Raw genomic sequence first — 25,063 nt, forward strand, 5'->3', positions numbered from 1 at the left:
AATCATTTGACTGGTAAAGGCTTCAGTTTGTATTTATAAATAAAAGATTACAAAAACAAATGCCATAGACCTATATTTTCCAGTCAAGTTGTAGCTTGACTGGAAAATACCAAGTACTCTAGCCTTAGCCTACAATTAAGTACAATGCATAAAAGAAAATTAGCTACACATCCAGAATGCCAACCGCTTCCCATAGTGTAAAGTTTAAACTAATGAATATTTTAACCTCGGCAATCCCACTACACAGCAAGGAAATAAAGCTAATGATTGGTGACAGTGCAGATAAGAACAACACGGCTTATGCCTGATAGATTTTTTTATTATTATTATTGGACAGATGAACTAAAATAAGCCAACAATATAATTATATGCCAACAGCCATCTCTCTAGCACAGGTGATGACAGACTGTGTTCTGTGCCCCTTTCCATCTGCCCGGTTCAATGCCAAATAAACGGTCATGGCTTTTATCACTGGGTTTGGATTCGAATCCCTTCACTATTTTAATTCTGGTATTTGTGTTTGGGAAAAGAGGAGATAAAGGTTGGGCAGAGAAACTAGGAGCAATAAGCAAAACATGTTTGTGGGTGCTCTTTCAAGATTCACACGCTGAGACCAGGTAGACTGGAGAGCCACATCCATTAAGTGCGCTGGAAGCCTTATTGCTACACTAGTTGAGCCAAAACTCTTCTTCGCATTACAAGTCAGCAAAGGGCTAGATGCAAAAAGTCTGGATAGGAGGGGAAGGAAAAGGGCCAATTTAAGTAAAAACAAAGACAAATCTTAATGCCCCCCTCAAAACAAAACATCTGCATCTTAAGCCTCTTCACAAGTTAAAGTCACTTCTTATAACATTTTTAAAATGGCCGTGCCAGCATCCTAGAGGGAGACAGAGAGAAAGGGGCTTTCATTCAAGGACTCCCCACAAGGGGGAGAGAAGTGGGCAATGGAAAAACAAACTCAAAAGCAATAGCCCAACTCAAAAAATGTGGTTCTTCTCTAAAAACAGCACTCATCATCCATCTGACAGGGGAGAAAAAGAAAGAGGGGAGGAGGAAAAATAAAATAGAACTGGTGCAACTTCTCGCCAAGGATGATGCATTTAACAAAAGCTCCATACAGTCCCATACGTCTACAAGTCCTGTGGTGGCAGCATAATTGCTTAAACTGTCATGGCTGTGTATGTCTGTATATATATACATATGCACATATACATACACATACACACAGAGAATATAGAGTATTTCTTTTTTTAAAAAAAGTGTTAGCATTAGTTTTGCTCCTGTCGGGAGGACTCATCTCTCCTTCACATGGTTCTGTGCTCCTGCGCTGCTGCCACTGCTGCCGCTGCCACTGCCACCGCTGCCATTGCCACTGCCATTACTGCTGCTGCTGCTCCCGCTGCTGCTACAGAGGACCTCTGTGAGGTCGTCCATGATGGTGGTTTCTTTAGGGTCCACCAAGTTGAACTCCCTGATGAATAGGATGAAGTGTATGTAGAGTGTGTTCAAATGTCCATGCAGCTCCAGTGCCAACGTTTCCTTGAAGTGTGAAGAATAGATGTGGGCCAGCACATGGAACAAGTACTTGCAAATCTTCTTCACTAGAGACTCAAAGGAGTTGGGGAATTCCTTGCCTGCCATGAGAGAGGGTGAAAAGAAGGGGAGAAGGGAAGTAAAACCATTATGTCCGGTTGAACTCCTGAAATACTTTAGCTGCAAAGTAACATCTGTTCATTTTGCTGAGGTTGATAAGGCTGCAAAAGTCTTTCTCATGGTCAAATTATGACTGACTGGCTTTGGGGGAGGCCAGTGTTTCACTTTCAGCACTCCAAGTGTATGGGAATAATCCACAAGTTTTATATGGAGAACGCTTTTCTGGCTTCATCTTCATTATATTGGAGTATTGGAGCTAGCTACTGTAACAGCAAAAGCAATTATGTGCACAAAGGGAAAACTAGAGGCATGGACATGTTTAGCAGTTAGGACAATTTGATGTGGATCAAAGACCATTGAACAAGCAGTATTTAACATATATTTCACCCTGTGATTAGTCACCTTTGCATATTAAAGGACTACTATGCAAGAGGAACTAGTGGTTTCTAAAACAACTGGAAATGAGTGGCAATGCTCATTTCAGGAATGGGACAGGTCTTTAGAACTCACAGAAGAGAGCTCCACTAACTTAGCTTGTTCTGAAAATCTGAGTTTCTGTTGGTTTCCATGTTTATTTCGGGAACTGCTAGTTCCTGTTACATTAGTGGTTTATTCCGTTAGCATGACAGAACTAGCAGAGATGCATCGGCAGTATAGCAAACTTCCGAATGATTATATGCCAGAGCCATGAAATGGCTGAACGTACCGTATTTTGTGGGAAAGACATCCTCATCTGTCACTAGCTTCTGCACGGAACTCATGACGAAGTCAACATATTGAGGGGCGGTACACTTGATCTTCTTTCCCCGCTCATCATACCAGTAGTATTGTCTGTGGAGAGAATTGTCAACAGGGTGATATCTGTCCTAGACATTTAATTATATGTAGCCCAAGGCTATTCAAACACACAGGCACAAGATGTCCTCGCTGATCAGCTAAACGTTCCAAGTAAAGCCCTAATCCTACTGTTGACAGAGCCTAATGGGTCCACTGCCACACCACAGTTAGTGATGTGACTCAATCTGGAGCTGATTGAGCTCTCAGTCTTAGGGTAATGTAAGCCTATGCGGCAGGGTTTTGCTATTTTATTGTTTTACTCTGTACAGCACCATGTACATTGATGGTGCTATATAAATAAATAAATAATAATAATAATAATAATAATAATAATAATAATAATAGGGCAGCAGCGCTTGTCGTCAGGGTTGAAGTGGCTGCAGGTGTTTCCTATTTGCAAAGCAGCTCCATGATGGCACACAGGGGCACTTGTGTTTCTTCAGAAAGCAGATATCTGAGAGGTCTGGCAACCAGGACAGTCCACTATAAATCCGTGCCTAGTTTCTCCTCACCAGTGGGTGGGCCTTTTGCAACAGCACAGAATGCTGCTTTAGCAGCCATCGCATAAGCTATCACCACAACTGAGAATTATTTTTTCAGCAGCTCAGTGGTCATGAACTAGTTTATTATAGCAGCTACTGATTTGGAAGTTTACAGTAAGACAAAACAAATACAACCTCTGAGGCCACTTAGAAATTTTAGAGGATCGATATGCAACTGAAATAGAAACAAGTTGTTTTTATTAAAAATATTTTAAATGTAACTTATTTTGATTCTTCCAAAGTTACCAAGTGGGAATATTAACTGCCTTTAGTTCCAGGGACCATTGTAAATGTAGCTACCCAATGAATCCCACACTCAACTGTATTATCACCAGGTTAACTGGATAGAATGAGAAAAATGTATAAATGTTTGTTCAAGAGTTATATCGTTCTCTTGAGGCAGCTCATGAGTGAGACTCTTTTTGTTCACATAAAAACAAACAGAGCAAAATTACCTCTAAAATGTGCAGAAAAGATTGCAGTTTTGCTGCAAGTTGTAGCTCTTTGGGAAAAGCATGCCATAGTTGTGACACCATGGCAGAAAAGTCCCTGTTCTTTGTACATACACAATGCACCTCTGCGAAAGGCCTCTCCTGGACAGGGATAGCTTGGCTATGGTGGTACAGGCAATAATAATAATAATAACAACAACAACAACAATAATAATATTCTTACCCGCCTCTCCAACTGGATCAAGGCAGGGAACAACAATAAGCACAAAATACATAAAATACTGATTAAAAACACGGTATACACTATTTAAAAACATCCTAAAAGCATCCTAAAAACATACTAAAATATCCTAAACTTCTAGTCCCCTCAAGACTGGATTATTGCAATGCGCTCTACGTGGGGCTGCCCTTAAAGCCGCTCTGGAAGCTGGAGCTAGTGCAGACTGCTGCAGCTCGGCTGTTGTCCAGAGCTGCCCCTTTCCTGCATGTAACTCCGCTGCTGAAGGAACTGCACTGGCTGCCTATTCGCTACTGGGCCAGGTTTAAGGTTTTGGTACTAGTGTACAAAGCCCTAAACAACTTGGGACCAGGATACCTGAGAGAGCGCCTTCTTCCCCATCAACCTGCCCGGTTACTGAGGTTATCCGAGGGCCTGCTCCGGGTGGTTCCACATAGACCCGTCCTCCGATTGGAGTCCACCAGGGGAAGAGTCTATAGGTGGCCCCTCCCCCTATGGAATTCCTTGCCTCTGGAGGTGAGGCAGGCAGCTATTTCGTATTCTTTCCAGTGCCTCCTGAAAACGTTGTTGTTCCACGAAGCCCTCCCTTAACGACCAGCCATGGTTTATCTTGCACTTTGTTTCTTTTAAAAATGTACTTTTAATGTTTTTATTCTGTTTTTATTCTATTTTATTTTGTCCACTGCTCTGAAATTCTGAATGGGGAGCGGTATATAAATATTGTAAATAAATAAATAAAGAGGGCACTTGGTTTGCCATTATTTATTTATTAGCATGAGGTAGAGTCACATTGTCTCCTTTTCATGACATGTTTTCCAGTGTCATCCAGTTACTGAACAAAAAGTGGAACATAGGAAGCTGCCTTATACCAAGTCAGGCCATGGGTCCATCTAGCCCAGTATTGTTGGCAGTGGCTGGCAGTGGCTCACCAGGGTTTCAGGCAGGGGCTTTTCCTAACCTACGTGGCGATGCTGAGGAACAAGCCTTCTGCAGGCAAAGCAGATTCTCCATCACAGAGCCATGGCCCCTCCAAGGTGCCATTACGCCAAGTGGCTTTAGGTCGTGAAATTTTGGGAAGTTAGTGGGCAATTCTACTTAAAAGTTGTTGTTGTTATTTCCTGCCTTTTTCCCAGTACTGGGGCAAGGTGGTTTACAAGATTAAAACATGTAAACATAAATTACAAAAGTTAAAACAGAATTAAACCTACAGTAAAATTAATAACATGTTTAAAGTTTTAAAAACTAACAGGTTAAAAGGGGTGAAAAATGCAACTCAAAGTAAAGCAATATATCAACAATATTAAGCAGCTCTCTTATTTGGATGGCAACTCAACATGGCCTTGGACATTGTATTTCATCTTCTGTTGCCTTCAGCTTAGGCAATGCTCTCATATTCAAATGCAGGTTTGCAAGGTTTAATTATGCCTGTCAGAGATTTTGCATTTGCACAATAACATGAAGTATGACCATACAAGTGGATACAGAGTTTTAAGTTCTCAGATTCTGATGCTAATAAGTTACTAAGAGTATGCACAATACAAACTAAACTTCATGTACTAACATTAGCTGTCAGGAGATGGCAACATAACAACAGTTTTAGCAGCTCACTCAAGGACAGATACTCACAGCCAGGGCCAAACTAGATTTGATATTAAATGTGTTTCTTTCCCCATGTAATGTGAGCCCTTTTAATAGCAACAGCTGGAGGAAGGAGTGCAATAGTTATTTTGATTTCCTCCCCTACCATAGCCCTGACAAAAAACCACTCCTTTGAAGCTATTTGCACTGGCAGGGCATCCCCTAATGGACAACCATCTGTCAGGGATGCTTTAGGGTGGATTCATGCATTGAGCAGGAGGCTGGACTCGAAGGCTTTATAGGCCCCTTCCAACTCTACTATTCTATGATTCTACGAGATCCAACTAGGATTTTCTCCTAACCCAAATGGCAGCTTCACAGGAGTAATTTTCATCAGCACCACAGTAGCGGAGAGAAGGGTTAGCACCCCTCTTCCACATTTCTTTAAAATGGACATCATACACTAAAATGCATTTAGCTTCATTTCCAGCCCATCGTCACCCAGCAAAGTTGTTCCGAGTTGTAAAGGGCTGCTGCATGCTGGGCTCCAGAGAAGTGAGCAGGAGTTCTCAGCAAACTGCTGTTCTGACTTTGACTCTACATTGAGAGCAGGCTCCGAGTTGGTAAGGCAGTATCTTGGTCCAGTTTTAATGAATGAGATTTTGTAAGATCTTCTCTTGCTCTTAATTCTGCTCCTTGTGATATTTAAATGTTTTCATATTGTTTTTAAAGTTTTACATTGTTAAGTTTTAATTGTAAGATGCCTTAGGGGTCCTATTTGCGCCAAAAGGCAACTCATAAATTTATAAATAAAATATATTGTAATTATGCATTATGTGGCTTTTTACCTCCCTCAATTGTTTGGAAGGATGTATACAACCAAGCCTCCTTGTCCTTAAGTGAGTTAGGAATGGTTTCCATTTTAGTCCATCAGTATCCCACCAAATTCTATTGGAAGAATACACTCATATTTTCAGTTCTACAAACGGTCTATTTAATGCCCTTTAGACATTTTTAAGGAGCAAAGTTCACAAGCGCTTTCTCTCTCTCTCTCTCTCAATTTCCAGACGTTTTTATCTGGAACAATTACAGATAATAAAAGTCATAGGTCCTGCAGTTAAATATGCTCCAACCTATAAAGCAGAAAGTATGTGTGTGCGATGTATGTTTGGAAATGTTTACCCATTTCCAGATGAGTTAGAAACTTGAAATTTGGCATGCTGATAGGTCTGGCTGTACAATGTACCAGAAAAATAAATAAATCTAAAAACACAGAATTTGGGGTTTTAAGTATTTTTAAAGAATTTAATAAAAACCAAGGCTTATGCCTACAACTCCCAGCATGCCTTGGGTGGGAGGCCAGACTTACTGGCCTTTGGCGGCCATTGTGAGTGCATGGACTGTTTGAGACCAACCCCAACTCCTAAGGTTCGTTTTGAGCAGTCAACCCAGTTCTATATAAAAGGAAGCAACCCACATAAATGGGCTGCGTCCATTTGCGGTGCCTCCACCCACCCTCTGTGTGGTTTCAAAATTGTAACTAGATACAACAGTGTGAATTTGAGGGGCTGAACATGCTCAAAGGCACTCCATCCTGATATGGCTGTTTTCTCAGAATCTGGGGGAAGCAAATTTGCAGCCTTCACCCTTAAGGCGGGAGGAAGAGGAGGCACTCTGCGCACGCCAAGAAACAGACCCGATGAAGGGGGAAGTGCCTGGCCTGGCCCCTTCAGTAAAGGCTCCTGATGGAGCACTTGGTGGGTGAGAAGTGCAGGCCAAGGCAGTCCCAGCAGGATTGGCCAGAGCTGGACGCGTCCACTGATAGCTGCTTATCTCCCCTCGTCAGCAATGCTACTCCTCGATGCTCTATCGAGAAGCAGCATCAGCAACAAGAGGATGTCTCAGAGGACGTGGGCACCTACAGGCTGCCAAAGGCACACTGGGAGGTGTAGTACTGGCATGCAGAGTGGCTGGTTTAAAATAAAGTATGGGTGAGCAAACCAGGTCACTATCTCTCATTCTTAACTCAGCTCCCACTTTCCTAGCCTTTACTAACTAACTGTCTTTGTTCTCTTCTCCAACTGCCTTTCCCCTACTGCCACTCACCCCGCCCACCATTCCATTCTAGCCTCAGCTATCAGTCATTCCTCCATTCGCTCTTCTGTTTCAATAGGATAGTCAGGCATTTACATAAAAATCATAAACTTAATTCAGTAATTCCTGCATCTGTCTTGGAATGTTGTTGTTTAGTTATGACAGGGGGAAAATGCAACATAAAAAATCTCAACAAGTTAAAAGGCCTTGGAAAATAATAAAAAACTCACTTGGCACTTAAAAGCCATTAATGCAGTCGCTAGGCAAGCCTGCCTGGGAAAAAGAACTCCACAAGCAGGGTGCCACAACTAAGAAGGCCCGCTCTCCAGTTGTCCCGCACCACAGCTCAGATCGTGTTTAAAGATTAACATGTTATTCAGAGACCTAGGCTTACACCTACAACTCCCAGCATGCCTTTGGCGGGAGGAAAGACTTATCAGGCTTCGGCAGCCATCATCTGGAAGTGGCTCTCCATCCTTGGTCACATATTGCTAGGCACTATTGGGAGCAGTAGGGGAGGAGGGCGCAGTTCCGGGGCTGTCAGCGATGGCAGCAACCAAATTAACCATTGGTCAGCCAGCCAGCTCCCTCATGGCCTACTTACGGGCACTGATTGCACAGTGCAGCATGGACTGGCTCAGCCAGACTTTACTTCCCGTGATCCTCGGTGGCAGGACTCCCATTGGGAAAGTCAGCACCGGGGTGAAAGGCATGCTAGAAGTTGCAGTTTTCGTTTTCTGTGGGGACAAGTAAAATCATGACAGCACCCCCAACACCCCCATGTGTCAGGGATGGGGGGGGGAAGAAACAAATTTAATTTGTTTTAAAATTACATTACAGTTCTAGCACCAGCCTACCTTGCAGGGTTGTTATGAGGGTGGGAGAGGTAAAAAAGATACAAATTATATTCGTTTAAAAGTTAACTCACAAGACTAGCACCAGCCTACTACTTTAAGATGATTACCTTGCAGACATATATCTTAGGGGGGCCGAGCTATGCCAGGTATATCAGCTAGTTCTAAATATTGTTGTACTGAAGCAGCATTAGCTACTGGTCTTCATTATCATTAATGCCTGAGTCCTAGAACAGCGCCTCTCCCTTTGAGGTCCTGTACAGCATGTGCCTTTCCTTTAAAGCACTATCGTCTAAATAAAAAGGCAATAGTTTTACCCTTGAAATACAATTAAGTGTTCATGAAGCCCAACAACATAAAATAAAAATAAAGTATAATTCCATTCTTGCTTGGGACTATTAAAAAAATGCATCCTTCAACCCAAGTAACCAGTGGTGGAATACTTCCACATTCAGACTGCTTGGGAGGGCAAGGACTGCCAGCACCAGTGAGTCATTGAGGAAGCCATAAAACGAGACGAGGCTGTATTTTCCAAAAGGGCAAGGTTTCCTTCCTAATTTCAACTATGCTCGTCTTGCATAAGAGTTTGGAATTCATCAGGTAGACAGAAGTACCCTTGCCCACAGACCTGCTTGTTATCTGACATTCCTCAGCCAAATAACTTTTAGGAGAGGATTAAAGAAGATTATTCCAGTAGTTACAGCTTATCTATTGCCTCACTGCAAAGTTTATTTTCTCAATAATCCCAGACAGAGTAAGCACAAATGACCACCCTAACATGACCCCAACATTCATGTTTTGGGTCTGTGAAAATACTCTGGACTAACGGGGCAGTACTGAAAGAGAAGAAATGTCAGTTGCATGCCATTCTTTGGTCAACATCAACAAAGCCAGACAGTCCTGAAGTTACAAAACACAACAGAAGCAACAGAGGAGTGCTTTGAGAGTAGTGCTCATGTATATTGAGCATGCATGCTCAGGGCAAAATAGCTCTCTCTAATTTCATAGGTCATCAGAGCAGAAAGGGTCAGGCATCACTACAAGCTTCATCTAAGCATTTCACAAGTCCTGATCAGCTAAAGCCTCAGTCTGCAGACTCAAGGCTGGGTATCCTGTCTGCTTGGCTCCTCGGAGCTGTCCCTGGCACAAGTAATTGCATTTTAGAAACAAACCTGCGCTGGCCAGGACTTTAAAACATAATCCTGACTTGTGGACAGTAACACACTCTCCATTTAATAGACAGCCTATAGCCTACCTATCCTGGCTAGTCTGCTCTGTGGCAGGACACCCAATCTAGCTGCTGTTCTGGACCTCATTAAGTTCTTCTTGGTCACGATTTCTTTCCTGCTACCTATGTTCAGTATATTTACTTTACACACCTCCAGTTCTGCTTTAAAAGAGGAAACTTTTTTTTGCAGAATAAACTAGAATATATATATATATAGGCTAGTACTAACCATGCCCATATGTGAGAAAAGGGTTGCCTAGAATAAAGTAGAGCTGAATACTATTATGATCATGCTGATCAAGAGCTTCACTTGAACTATAAGCAGCACTTTAAACACAGCCATTTTCAGAAGCAGGCACAGAATCTAAGAAGTAGTGCATGGACTCCACAATATTCACTTGTTCAGCAAAGTGTAATTAGAAGCCAAGCTTTAAGTTGTTTGAGGTTTGGCACATCACACCTTTGCAACAGTCACACAGAGAAGATATTGAATTCAAGACGAAAACATTCTAAAAGTTCAAGAGGCCAAAGAGAACCATGACTGCCTTTTTACACAGGCAGCATAACAGGAAAGTTTTGCTTTGGAGGAGTGTCCGTTTCAGCAAGAGAGAAAACAAAAGAAGAGCTCAAAATATGAAGCCTGATTCCTGGCTCTTCATGTGCCCAAATGACTCATACTCTAGCTCTTCTCAAAAGTGCTGCCTGAATTGACAACACTGTAGGCTCAGTTCATCAACAGGATCTGGCAACATATAGTAAGAGTGTCACGAAGACAGAAGGCTCCAGTAAGAAACGGCCACCCATAAAGACACTCTCCATTTCCACAGAAGGCACCCCCTGCTCAACAGAGCTAAATGGCCTGTAACTATCAAGTCACCACATCAAGCATCAGCCACATTGCCACTCACTGTTGAAGCCTGGAATGGATATAGCAAAGGGCAGACAATGGGTAAAACCAATAACAGGGTACAAGCACAGCTGCTCTGATTTGCTGCCAAGGTGCAGCAAGTTATGGAGGATGCACTTTCTTAATTAAAGAAGCAAAAACAAATAGCATGTGGAAAGGCTGTCCAAACTGAGCAAGGGAACAGATAAATATGAATGTGCCTTCCAATTCTTATATATTTTGCTTAAGCTTACACAGAAGCACTAACAGGATTGTACTTCCCCTACCCACTCACCCCCAACACACACACAAATGGGTAGAATACGCGGAAGCTATCATCCATGCCAAACTGCCGTTTGCAAACGTGATGGCTCGTCTGCTCCAGAGCACAGGGAAAAGAGCTGCTCTGTTTAGTTTGATCATAACAACTTAACAGCATCGCACCCAGATGCTGTCTTCTTCCTGTTATCCCCAAACAGCTGCAAATTCACTTTCCCAGAGAACTGAAAGAATGACATGGAAACATTCGGCTCTACTGATGTAACTCTGGCCTTAATTACCACTTGAATAGAATGGCATTAAAATTGCCCTAATACTTTTAAAACTAAACCTCTTACAACCCCCAGCATTTCTTAAGTGATGCCATAGACTGGGTACACATCGTTGGGTTCTCCTTGGAAAGTTCCCATGCCCCCAGCGACAGAAACCAGCAGGTCTGCTGTCATCTATTTCCAGTACACTCAGATCTGTGTGAAATATTACAAAATCTCCAAACAAATCATAATTTAGCACAAGAAATTTTATGCAAAACCACATGTAGATCACCGTGTAAAACAGTGTGGTATAATGGATAGGGCACTGGTCTTGGAGAAGGGAGACTGCGGTTCAAATTGAGCTATCAAGCTGAGTAACCCACTCAAAAATACCCTCTCTTTACCTAAGCCAACCTCACATGTTTGAGAGGGTAAAATAGGAGATACCCTGAGCTTTTTGGCAGACAATGGGCTATAAACAAATGAGTAATGACTGCACACTTTTATGGCTTGCTAGTTGTAACATGGCATACATGCAATGAAACAGATGCAATTACCCGAAATGAAATAAGCATGGTTTAATCATTTACAGAATTTCCTACACAGAAATGCATTCTATATTATGACATTGGGGACATCTGAATTGGCAGCAAACTATTCACCATTAGCCCTTTCTGTCCATGGTTGCATGTACCTTTCCTTTAAACATGAGAACAGCCAAATGTGTCTCTGAATATATGACAACTCAATGTTATTGCCACAGATGAGGCACACATTCCTGGCCACCCGTATGCCAGAAGAGGAGGAAAGATTACAGAAAGAATGGAACCATGGTGGTGAGCATGAGTCAGTGTGTGTGTGTGTGTGTGTGTGTGTGAACTCTCCCCAAACTCTCACTGCATTTCTTCTACTGAATTATTGAACCACAGTCTGCATTGGCACATGATCAAGACGTGGTCAAAAGCATTCTGGGTGAGGTCAGCTATGATGCATTTCAGTGCTTTAAAATCCTGAAGTAAAACAGCTTTATTTCTTTTCTTCAGTTAAATTACGTTTCCTTCCATTTTCTGATGTTTTGTCCATTATATCATGAAAGTGGAAAGCACGATTTGGGACAACTAATTCTATGAGAATACAAGAAGTGGTTGAAATGAAGAGTCTACATCACTTGACAGAGTAGGTGAAGGCCCACATGACTGAATCACTCTACATATAAATAATAAAGAAATCCCTGTACATAGAAAACTAGAATGTCAAGGAGACAACTAGGCTACAATCTCTCTCTGTATCTAATTATTTCGTCCGAAGGCAATCACGTAAGTATTCACCTAGAGTTGGAAGTGGTACAGCCTAGAAAAACTTTATCTGCTGTTTGTAGGAACTGGGTCAGGCCAGCATTGTTTAAAGGAGATAAAAAGGAAGTGCTATTTCACATTAGGCGTGATTGATGGGGTAAATGCCTCTGGTCCAATTTGTTTGTTCAACATTCATTCGTTTGTTTGTAATGCAGTAACTCTGTTGAGCCCTGAGATATTGGATGAAATCTGGTACACATATTCAGGACAATATTCTATGTTTTGAGGACAACCCCATTTTAAAAAAATAACTGCAGGGAGATAGGAAAGGTCAGACCCCTGTTCAGGCATTTGCCTGAATGTGTGAGGGCTTAAAGTAGGCAGAGTGATGGCCCCCCGCATGCTGGCCTCCCGGCACACAGACCCTGCCCCCTCAGATCTAAAAGGGAGCTCTACTCACATTCACTTGAATGCAAGTAGAATTCTCTGGGCAATGAGAGACCCTAATAAGGCAGGGTCCGGGGTCATGCTGAGAGTTCTATGTTTGTTCAAGTGAATGCAAGTAGAACTCCCTTTCAAACCTTGCTGGTTTAACATGGCAAGGTTTGAACTTGAAGGGGTGGGGCCAGCGTGCCAGGTGATGTAGTGGGCAGGGCCAGTGTACATGGCCCATCACTCTACTCACTATAAGCCCTCACACACTCCAGCAAACACCTGAACAGAGCTACAGAGTACAGCAGAAAGCTATATCTGACTTGAAGATTGAGAGATCACAATGCAACAAGACAGGAACATTTATGACATAAATTCCTACACCCATTTTCAAAGGCCTGTGGTGTGCGCACGCAAAATATAGTGTAATGCAGTGTGCGCCTTGGAGGCATTCTATATTTCATGTTCAAACACAACTCTCTTTTCAAGAGGGCCAGAAAGGAGTGAGACCTCTCGAACACCGCACCTTACTAGTTCTAACATGTTGTTGCAATGGCCAGTATCACAAATGCTTTAAAAATGGCCACTGCAGCTTCCATGTTTTTGAACTCTAGATCCTAAAGTAGCAGATACTGGGCATTAACCAGAGGGACTGAATAGCACCATACAGTGCCTGGCACGTTTCTGTGCTATGTGATTGAAGCCACATTCCCTGACTGATCAGCAAATAAAATACACATGTAGGTTTTAAGAGATTTGACTCATACTGTTTAATCTGCTTTACAGGTTGAACATCAGTAACGCATGAGCGGGGAACCTGTGGCCCTCCAGATAATATGGGCTACAACCTCCTTCCATCCCAGCCAGCATAAACAACATTAGGGGTGTTGGGAGTAGTCCAATGTTTGAAGGGGCAATGCTGCAGTAGGGCATGGAAACTAAGGCTTCATATGTCAAGGCTTCATAGAAAAGGTGGTTTTTAAGGAGGGGATCAAGGGAGACCTGTAAAAAAAATGTTGCAATGTGGAGTGCTCCTGTTCAGGGTTCCAAACAGCCAGTTACGCTCTTTTCCAGGATACGCCATTCCATCTCTTCTCCTTTGTAGTTTTTCATCCCCTCCCCCCTCTCAATCACCAACAGTCTGCTAGCATACCATGATCACTAAGCATGCCCAGTCCTCCCTTGGCTGTTTTGTAAATTCCTTCCCTCTTAAATTTCTGCTCCCTGTAAAATTTGTTTGTTTCCCTCAAACCTGCTGATACTTTGTGTATGGGTGGTGCTGTTTTGGCTACATAAGGATCCACACTTGGAAAAAGAATCTGTTGCTAAGCAAGAAAGGAGCCATCACACAGCTGTCCTGAGAGGCAGTTCCATGCATACAGGGCAGCAAGTGAGAAAAAAGCAGAGTCTTTTGAGAGAGGAGATCTTTGGATGGTGGAGTTGAAGGAGCAAGTATCACAAACAGGGAATATAAGAGCAGAGAGATGTAGCCATGGAGAGCTGAATTTGTGATGAATCAGGGAGTGTAAGGAATGTCACTTCCTGATCCGTTTAAGAGATTTAAAGAGGAGTGTCATATAGAATCACAGAATAGTAGAGTTGGAAGTGGCTTATAAGGCCATCGAGTCCAACCCCCCGCTCAATGCAGGAATCCACCCTAAAGCATCCCTGACAGATGGTTGTCCAGCTTGAATGCCTCTAGTGTGGGAGAGCTCACAACTTCCCTAGGTAACTGATTGAAGTGACAAGGTAAGTGTCACTTGACAACAGAGTGCTGGACAATGAGACAACACAAGACCAGAGTACAGAATATTGCAGAAGGCAAGAGATGATCAGAGTATGCATGAGAGTGTTTATTAGGGGTGGGCAGAGAGGACAAGCTGTATTTTTGTAATGTTGGACAAGCAGAAGTGATATGACCTTGCTACAGACTGAATATGGGGAAGAGATGAGTCAAATATAAAGGCAGGTTACATGCCTGTTCAACAGGGTGAGTGATAACATTGTCAAAGGACATGAAATGCATACAAGAAGAGGAGGTCTTGGGAGAAAGATGAGAAGTTCATCTTGGACATAGAGAAGAGGGCCGAAAACAGACCTCTTAAAGAGCCCAATGGAGAGGAAGAAATTGTACCTATAGAAAATGGAAATAATGATCAGACAGAGAGGAAGAAAATCATCTGAAGACATAGTCATGGTGACCTAGGGCATAAGGGGAGTAAAATAGGAAAGAATGATCAACTGCATCAAAGGCTGTGGAAAGTTCAAAAAGAGTGAAGATCAAAAAGGCACATTTAGATTTTGCACTGAGGAGGTCAGTGAGTTTTGTGAGGTCACCTTTAGTGGAGTTCAGGAGGCAGAAAGCAGATTGGTGGGGATGAAGAGCAGAGTTGGAAGAAAGTCAAGACAGTTGGAGTACGGTAGGCTGTCGTGTTGTGGGAACAGACCCATTGGATAAAGGCGGTGAGCTAGGGGTGGAGATGGGAAGGGTTAATAGTACATTGGAAGAGTGGGGCATGTCAGGTTTCTGGGTGAGTGAGCCAAAAAGTGACTAGAGGTTTTTCTGCCATTATGTCACATAAGGAGAAATCCAGATTAGCTGGTGGTTTTTTTCATGGCCAAAGTGATTATTGCACCTACAGTCAGGTGACTAATTAAGAGCAGCTGGAATGGTTTGCTGACTCACAAAGAGTGTGGTAAAGCTGATGTAATAATACCACATGGTAAGACAGCCACTAACTGATTGGCTCAAAGGACTATAAAGAAGAATATGGACTATGGATGGTGTGGAGAAGAAGGGTTAGAGTAAAAGTCATTGTGTATATTGATGTAAATATCTACTGCTGCACTGCCATGCTGTAATGATACTGCACAGTAAAGGACTTAGTTGAGCACTACTGATCTTTGTCTGTGTGGTCTTTCATCTTGAGATCAGCTTCTTTGTTTTGACACTGGACTTCCTGAAAAACTCTGCTTGTGTGAGTTGCATTCTGCACTAGCTTTAAAAAGTGCATTACTATACTTACCACGTCAGTGTTGGGTTATGGGCCCAGACCGCTTCCAGTGCGAAGACTGAGAGTTGGTGATATCTCAAAGAAGAGGTGGCATCTCGAAACTGCAGTCTGGTGAGTGTCGTTTGCTGTGCCGAGGAGGGGTTGAGGAGCAAGGCATCTCAAGAGCAGTTTGTGAGAAAGTTGCAGCAATGGCTTTTACAGGCATGCCGTTGAATCGTCTAAATGAGACTAATTATCTGGCTTGGAGCTGCAAAATAGAGCACTATCTCCGGAGGGAGAATCTGTGGAATGCTGTAAGCAATCCCCCAGCCCAGCCAGATGAAGAGGAGGAAAGGAACAATGAGAAGGCGTTAGCAAATATTATTCTGTGTTTGGAAGACAGCCAGCTGATCCATGTGAGAGGGCTAACTTCAGCACAAGCATGTTGGAACGCCTTGAGAGCAATCTATGTGCAAGATACTGCTGCAAGTAAAGTCTTGCTAACTCGCAAGTTGTATAGAGCACGTCTGCAGTCAGGGTCAAGTGTGTCTGACCACATCAACCTGATGCGGAAGCTGTTTATGGACTTGGAGGAGCGAGGCATGAACTTTGCAGAGTCACATAAAGTATATGTAGTACTCAGTTCCTTAGATGATTCGTGGGACAATTTTGTCCTAGCCTTGGAGGCTATGCCAGAGGCTCAGCTCACACTCCATTACTTAACTGGGCGCTTGATAGAAGAGCAAAGTCAGAGAGATGATAAGCGGCTTGAGTCCAGTAACGGGAGCGTGAGGCAGTCTGCCAAACCGAAGTATTCTTCCACCGAATTGGCAGCGACCCAGGATGAAAATAAGGCGTTTGCTGTTAAGTGTTGTTTTCGTTGTGGATCAAGAAAGCACCTGCAGAGAGATTGTCCAGTACCAGCGGAGAAAAAGCCTGCACCACAAAAGAAGAAAGTGAGGCCCAAGATCTCTGTGGTTAAGATTGCTGTAGAAGAGCCCAATGACGTTTGGCTAATGGACAGTGGCTCCAGCCAGCACATTGCAAACAGAAAGGAGCTGTTTGCAAGTTTGCATTCTCCACACCAGAAATCAGTGACGCTGGCAGATGGAAAACCTTCCAATGTCCTTGGTGAAGGTTCTTTATTTATCCCTTGTCTTGGTAAAAATGTAAATAATGTGCTTTGTGTACCGTCTTTAGAGTACAACTTGATTAGTGTATCTTGTTTGGATAAAGAAGGGTATACTGTTTTGTTTTCTGACAAGCAATGCAAAGTACTAGAAGGGAATAATCTGCTAGCTAAAGGAGAATTAAGAAACAATTTGTATGAAATGGTTCAAAAAGGTTCTAATGTTTCTGGAGATGTAAAATCTGTTTTTGAAAATAAGCCTATGCATGATAACTGTGTGCACCTGTTACATAGACGCTTGGGGCATGCTAGCTTTAAAGTGTTAAGCAAGATGCCAGATGTGTGTCTTGGTTTGAAGGTAAAAGCATGTGACCAATTTCTTGACTGCACCACCTGTAAATTGGCGAAATCCAAAGTTGCCCCTATTGGAAAGAAGAGTGATAGAGTCACAAAACAAATTTTTGAATTAGTTCACGCAGATTTAATTGGGCCATTGGATAAGACACTAGGAGGGGCAAGGTACGTCCTGGTGTTGGTAGATGATTATAGCAGATATGGGTTTTGTTATTTGCTACACAATAAGAGTGAAACCTTTAAGGTGTTCCAAAATTGGCTGAGTTGGGTGGAGAGAAAATTCTCAACCAAAGTTAAGCAATTGCAGTCAGACAGAGGAGGTGAGTTCATGGCTGATGTTTTCCAGAAATGGTTAAAAAGAAAAGGGATCTCAGCCAGGCGAACTGCACCTCATTCCCCATGGCAAAATGGAGTGGCTGAGCGTAGAAATGGAGTTCTTCAAACCATGAAAGATTCAATGATGGCAGACTCGGGGCTTCAGGCCCACTTCTGGGGTGAAGCAATGCTAACTGCCAATTATGTGGTTAATAGGTTGTGGAGTTCTTCAATTAACAACACCCCCTATTACCTCATGTTTGGAAAAAAGCCATCTCTAGCACACCTGAGAGTTTTTGGCAGCTATGCAAGGGTTAACATCCCAAAAGCTGCAAGGAGAAAGGGGCTGGCAAAAGCCAGAAGGTTGAGGTTTCTGGGCTATGCACCTGGCTCCAAAGCATACAGATTCTCAGCAGGAGGCAGCAATGTTGTTATCTCCAGATCTGCAAGCTTTGAAGAGCACAGCAGCTGGGGGAGGCTTCATGGAACTGAGGTTTTGTTGCCAACTGAAGAAAAGAACTTAGAAACTCCAAAACGAGAAGAGGAACAAAGAGATGTTTCCAGCAGGAGTAGCAGTAGTAACTCTACTGCAAGCTCCAAGAAAGAGGAGGAGGAAGCTGGCACATCATTAGGACCCAGACGCTCAGAAAGGAGCAATAAGGGTGTTCCACCAGATAGATTCACTGCTGGCCAAATCAGAATTTGTCAAGTCTCCTATGAACCTGAGAATTTTGAAGAAGTTAAGAAACTGCCTGAAGCAGAAAGGGAAAAATGGGTTCAGGCCATGAGAGTAGAAATGGACTGTATGTCAAAATATGATGTTTTTACACCAACTATGTTACCAAAGGGAGAAAAAGCCATTGGTTGTAGGTGGGTGTATAAGAAAAAGGTGTTAGGGTCTGGAGAGACAAAATATAAAGCCAGACTCGTGGCACAGGGATTTACACAAAGGAAGAACATTCATTATGATGAAACGTTTAGTCCTACAACCAGGCCTGAATCGATGAGGCTAGCTTTAACGGTTGCAGCAATTAAAAAATGTGAAGTATATCACTTTGACATAGAAACAGCTTATCTAAATGCTGATTTGAAAGAAGACATTTACATGGCGCAGGTCCCTGGTTATGAAAGCCCAACACCAGGTTTAGTATACAAACTCAACAAGGCAATTTATGGACTGAAGCAATCTGCCAGAAATTGGAACAAATGCTTCCATGAGGTTCTTGAATCTATGAGGTTCAAAAATAGCAGGGCAGATTCATGCTTGTATACTAGAAATGAAAATGAGGAACAAATATGGTTGTTAATATTTGTTGATGATATTTGTTTAGTGGCCAAAACAAAAGATCAAATGGAAAGATTTGAGAAACAATTGGGCAAGCACTTCAAGTTAAAGAATTTGGGAAAAATGAAAGAGTATCTTGGGGTGGAAGTTTCAAAGAAAGAAGGGGCTTATGTGATAAGCCAAAAGCAAAAGATAAAAAACCTGTTAGCCAAATACAACATGGAAAAAAGTAAACCTGTAAAGACACCAATGATAACAGGTTTTGTTTGCAACAGTGATGATGCAGAATTTGAGGAAACAGATTTGTATCTATCTGCAATTGGAAGTTTGTTATATTTGGCACAGTGGTCTAGACCAGATATTGCGAATGCAGTGGGTATTTTAAGTAGGTTCTCATCAAAACCTACTTACAGTGCCTGGCAAGGTGTAAAAAGAATCTTAAGATATTTAAAAGGAACTATTGACACAGCTCTGATGATCAAGCCCACAGAGCAACTGTTTTTTCAATGTTTTTCAGACAGCGACTGGGCGGGAGATTTTCAGGATAGAAAATCAACCTCAGGTTTTGTTATTAAATATGCAAATGTATTAATTAGTTGGAAAACTAGAAAACAAAATGTGGTAGCATTATCAACTTCTGAAGCTGAATTTGCTGCAGTCTCAGAATTGTGCACTGAAATGATTTGGTTTGTGCAATTGCTAAAAGATTTTGGATTGGATGTAGAATATCCAGTGACAGTTTTTGAAGACAATCAAACATGTATTCAGATGGCACACTCTGAAAGAGTTAACACTAGAAGTAAACATACAGATATCAGATACTGCAATGTTAGACAGGCTGTACAAGAGGGGTTAATTGATTTAACTTATTGTGCAAGCGAGGATAACACTGCAGACATCATGACAAAACCCCTAACAGTATTGAAGCACAGAAAATTTGTCAAACAGCTTGGCATGGCTGAGCAGGTTGCATAAGTGTGCAAATGTACAGAAAAAAGGAGGGGTGTCAGGTTTCTGGGTGAGTGAGCCAAAAAGTGACTAGAGGTTTTTCTGCCATTATGTCACATAAGGAGAAATCCAGATTAGCTGGTGGTTTTTTTCATGGCCAAAGTGATTATTGCACCTACAGTCAGGTGACTAATTAAGAGCAGCTGGAATGGTTTGCTGACTCACAAAGAGTGTGGTAAAGCTGATGTAATAATACCACATGGTAAGACAGCCACTAACTGATTGGCTCAAAGGACTATAAAGAAGAATATGGACTATGGATGGTGTGGAGAAGAAGGGTTAGAGTAAAAGTCATTGTGTATATTGATGTAAATATCTACTGCTGCACTGCCATGCTGTAATGATACTGCACAGTAAAGGACTTAGTTGAGCACTACTGATCTTTGTCTGTGTGGTCTTTCATCTTGAGATCAGCTTCTTTGTTTTGACACTGGACTTCCTGAAAAACTCTGCTTGTGTGAGTTGCATTCTGCACTAGCTTTAAAAAGTGCATTACTATACTTACCACGTCAGGGCAAACATGTCAAGAACTGATGAAAGGGATGAATCGAATTTGGTAACTATAGAGTCTACAAAGCTGACAGAAACAGAAGAGGAGAGAAAGAGGAGAGGACAGCACTTTCACGACAGCCACTGGATCAATGGATTGGAGCAGGAGAAAGAACATGGAGAAGGTGATCAGACAAAGGGAATTCCACAGTAGAAAGGTCAGACACAGAGCAATTCAAGGTGAAGATAAGAACAAGAGAGAGACCAAGTCAGTGCATGGAAGAATTAGTCCACAGGTGAAGATCAAAGGAAGAAGCAAGGGAGAGGAGACAGGAAGCAGGTGGGTAGAGGTACTATCAACAGGGCAAGTGGCTGGAAGAATCATGAGAGGAAAACATCATGCAGGATGATTTAGAAAAACATTTCCCTATGGCAGTATGCTGGCCCTCTCATATTGATGCCACTTCTGGAACTTTATTCTCAACTCTTGAGTTCAAATGAAATTTGAACTCAATGAATTATAGTAAGCTACATAGAAGCACAGACAGCTCTGTTCTAGCCCTTTGAACCAACTGTTCTTTTTAACATGGCTGCCATGCAAAAGGTACATTAATTACCTCTCTTCCTGTCTCTAGGAACTTCATGTATAGCTACAAATTAGTTACATGGCTAGAAACTGTGTAAGACTGATTTGGGAATTAAAATTCTTCGCCTTCATTAAGATTCTTCGATGTCCAATGCCATTCAAAGCTATCTGCATTACATTTTCCATATGAACTCTGAACTAAGTGTTTTCTTCTTCTTCCAAGAGAATGATAAAGCAACAATGCTTCCTTTCACTCCCAACAGTTCACTACTTTTAAAAAGATTTGATCAACCTTAACAGAGTGAAAACTCTAGGAACGCAACATTTCTTTACTCCCTGAGAAGCTGCCAACTCATGCTCACACACTTCAGTGCTCTGGCAGCTACACTAGTTGGAGGGTGTCTGCAGAATGGCCTGGTGCCCAGCTCTCATTCCTGAAGTAAAGATGGTCCCCCAGGCTAGCAGCTCAAAACTGCCCTTTTATTCTTCTGGCATCTGAGTAACACAGCCAAGATGAAGAATTCTGCTCCAGACCACTAAAACTGCAGACCTGGGGAAAAAACTGAAGATGTAGGAGGGTTTTTCCCCCCTGGATAATGTTTGGGGGAAGAAATTTGAAATGAGACCATTGATGACATTCACAAGCTAGACGCAGCAAATCTTTATTTTAACTTTATGAAAGTTATTATAATGAGCATATTATTTTCATGGACCTGGAATATGCCACATGACAGCAAATGGTAATGTCCTTATTTTTCTCGTGAAATTGTTTTTTTAAAAAGCTTTGCTGAGAGAAATCATGAGCTATTTGATTCAATTTTGGAATGCTTGTTTGCTTACCTCCTTGCATCTAAAGCTCTAACAATTGTTTAAATGGTTATACTTTCACTACATACTGCTTTTCCTGTCATATATTAAAGCCTTGTTTGTCATCCTCACCCCAGAATAGAAGAATCACCAAAGCCATCACAACACCACAAACAAAGGCATCACTTACGTATTGCACACTGCCATGGTCTGACATGACTCTCCTGTACAAAATTCAGAGATTGTACTATACTGTAAATTGATATGGTGGAAAAAAGTTGTTGCTGAAAGAGAGAAAAAAATGAAGTGTTACCATTACTTATTTGAACTTTTGGCTTCAGAAAAAGTTGTCTGTGAGCTGCACAATTATATACGAGTTAAGCGATTCACTCAGCATTTTCACAATTAGACCAATTACAGTATTTTTCAATCACCTAACTGAACTATTTCTGACTACTGAAACATGATAATTGTAAAGGGTGGTGTGTGCACCAATAAAATACAAGCATTACATTTATTATGCATTTCTCAATTAATTTGTCAATTTACTTCAGAAAACAGTTGGTGGACACAAATAAAGGTGAGCTTAGGGTTCTGATCCCAATCTCCATTCAGTTATCGAAGAGTGAAATTGGGTGTTGCCTCTTCACTCCCAGTTTGCAAATGTGTGTAGGAATATCCTAAATATGGCATCATACATGAGCCTTTGTAATGCAGCAAGAGTCAGATACAAGTGAAATACAGCAGCTAGATTACTATCTAGGACTGCACATTAGGATGATATCTCCCCAGTGTTAAGTGAGACTCACTAGCTGCTAGTTCATTTCCAAGGTCAGTTCAAGGTGCTGGTGCTTACCCAAAGAACCCCAACCAACCTTGGACCCAGTACCTAAAAGAAAACCTCCTCCCATACTAATATGCCCATTTAATGAGCTCATCTTCTGATGCCCTCCACCCTCAGCAGTGAAGTGGGTGAAGTCAGGGAGGAGGTCTGTTTGACTGTGACACCCAATTTGTGGAATTCTCTCCCCAGTTAGTTTTCACTAACACCTTGTTACTCTGTTGGTACCCGGAAAAGACTGTATCTGGAGATGCAGGCGCAACCCCCCACTCAGCCATGACACTCACTTGGTGACAATGGGCTGCTCACATGCTCTCAGCCTAACCTACCTCACAGGGTTGTTGCAAGGATAAAATAGTCCGGGGACTTTGTAAGCTACTCTGAGCTTCTTGTAGAGTAAAAAAGTAAATGAAGGGATGGATCCAGATTTATGCTGCATCAACTGCGCTGACAGAAGTGCAGAACCTACCTCTTCCTTTCCACGGTGGCCACTCCAGCCCCCTAAAATGCTACACACAGTCAGAAAACCCTGCTGAATGGGATGAGCTGTGGTGTGGACGGGAGGGGGGTGGCTCCAAAAACTGGTGGAGGAACCTTCTGCAAGCAGAGCCCTTTCTCTCATGGAAAGTAGTTCCTAGATCCAACCCCAGTAAATCAAAATATGCCTATATTTCCCATATTATAAATATTTTTTTTGAAGGCCACTTTTTTCTGACAGTTTTTCTACATACATTTGGAAAATGTTAGTAGGGAAGTCTCTCATCAGACACAGCCCTGAATCATTCATATCCAGCACATCAGTCAGAACATCAGAGCATACTGGCTTCATAAACACAACACTCCACAAGTGGCTGGAGGGTCATGCTGATTCAGACTTACCTGAATAGTTGGGAGAAGGGTACATATTTTTCTATTTTAGGAACACAGATATCCCACTCTAAATTAGGTGCCTAAGGTGCCTTAGCATAGGGGCCACAATGCTCTTTGAAGTCAGTGGGCACATTTAGAGTTTTGAGAGAATGTCATGGGCTATCTCCCGAAATGGCTGCTATGGTCACAAAAGATTCATTTCCCAGAAGGCAAACTGGTGAGACTAAAATAACAGTATCTTTCCCAGAGGTGGGGTTTGAGCTCGAAAACACAAAACCCATTCTTTTGAACCCAAATAAAGATGGCACTGGAGGGCAGAAATTCACTTAAGAAACAAACTAAAGTTCAAGATGGGCAGGAAGCCTAATAGATGCCAAGAGGGGTTATTACAGGCACATTTGTGCCTGCGAGCACCATGTTGGAGACCCCAGTCATAACACTATGTCTTCTCACATTGGCCAGATGTATATTTTTAAAAAGACAATTAAGGTTCTATTTCAGAATTTAGTCCACTGCCCAAGTTACAATCAGGACCTAGTCATCAGCTTTTAGAAACCTTTTCCAAAGCAAACTGAAGGTGTCCCTGATGATCTCTAGAATACCTAACATGCTTTGTAAATGTCAAAGTGAAAGGGGAAATTTTAGCCTTGCTGAACGCAGTACCCAAATGCAACAACCTGCCCTTTATCAATTCCTTTTAATTAAGAAAATCTACAAGCATGAAAACCAGCAAGGAGAAGTGTTCAGTTGTTATAAATGTAAGTACTTACTATTGCTAGCTAGCCACTCATTAAGGTCTATTTCACGTGGCAACATGACTAACTCTTTGAATTCAAAGTCAGTAATCCTGGACTTTGTATATTCCGGCTCTAGATAGAGTTTCTTTTCTTCAGGTACAGGCTTTTTACCGTTTGGTTTTCCCTTGGATTTCCTGCAAAACAAAAAGGAAACAATGCCATGAATTATCGTTTGAGATATAGATGCTGTAAACTCACTCCATGCATGGACCTTGAGTATTTTATTTTAAGCTACATAATTCAATTTCCTTTATCAACAAGGGGGGACCTGCTGTAAGCATGGGCCTTACAGGGCTTCTAACAACAACCAAAGAAAAAGTTTATGCTTCCTCGCTGGTTGCACATGGTCTGCAAATGCTTTTGCATCCCTGCCATTTCCCTGACAAACAGATCATGAAAACTGGCTATGCAGCAACCTGCTTTATTCAACCCCCCTTCTGCTAGATGATTGATTAACACTGCCTTCTATATACCACAGATGTCCACTTTAGAAGATTGCAGCTTAAAATATTTAAAACCATATATGAATCCAATGAATCACAAAGGCAGCATTCTGGACTGTAATGGGGAAAGGTAGGATGTAAAATGCCCAGGGCATCTCAGTACCAGTCATAAGAGTAACAAGCTGCTGTGAAAGCTCTAATGAAGGTAAACTCTGGATGGTCCCTAGGGACATCAAAAGCTCAATCCCAGTGATCTTGTATCTGTTTGTTCATTATATATTATATACAAAATGCATTTGCAAGATCTGTCTACTTAAAGAAGCAACCATTAAGGCCAATTCGGGAGTGGAGTAGGTGGGGACGAACACATGAAGCTAAAGTATATTTTACCACTCTTATATTTCTGGCTATTGCTACAATATTTTGCATTATTTGCATATGATGAAGTAGGTTTCTACCTACTAAACTTTTTATTTGTATCCTGTCTTTCCTCCAGAGAGTTCCATCCTGTCTTCCTGTGACCA

The 25,063-nt window shown here is 42.0% G+C and overlaps 1 protein-coding gene across 4 annotated transcripts in view; it reads right to left on the minus strand.

Moving 5' to 3' along the window:
• Positions 1 to 298: 298 nt before the first annotated feature.
• Positions 299 to 25,063, minus strand: part of MOB2 (MOB kinase activator 2) — a 147,091-nt gene continuing 122,326 nt past the window's right edge. For all 4 annotated transcript variants that reach the window (XM_063117113.1, XM_063117116.1, XM_063117115.1 and 1 more), the window contains 4 exons: positions 24,070 to 24,230; positions 21,779 to 21,872; positions 2,360 to 2,484; positions 299 to 1,634 (listed from right to left, as the gene is read on the minus strand). In XM_063117113.1, the coding sequence (XP_062973183.1) occupies positions 1,294 to 1,634; positions 2,360 to 2,484; positions 21,779 to 21,872; positions 24,070 to 24,230 (721 nt within the window). In that variant the 3' untranslated portion in view covers positions 299 to 1,293. The remainder of the gene's footprint in view (positions 1,635 to 2,359; positions 2,485 to 21,778; positions 21,873 to 24,069; positions 24,231 to 25,063) is intronic.

Source organism: Elgaria multicarinata, chromosome 2 (assembly GCF_023053635.1).
Source record: "Elgaria multicarinata webbii isolate HBS135686 ecotype San Diego chromosome 2, rElgMul1.1.pri, whole genome shotgun sequence".
NCBI classification, from domain to species: domain Eukaryota; kingdom Metazoa; phylum Chordata; class Lepidosauria; order Squamata; family Anguidae; genus Elgaria; species Elgaria multicarinata.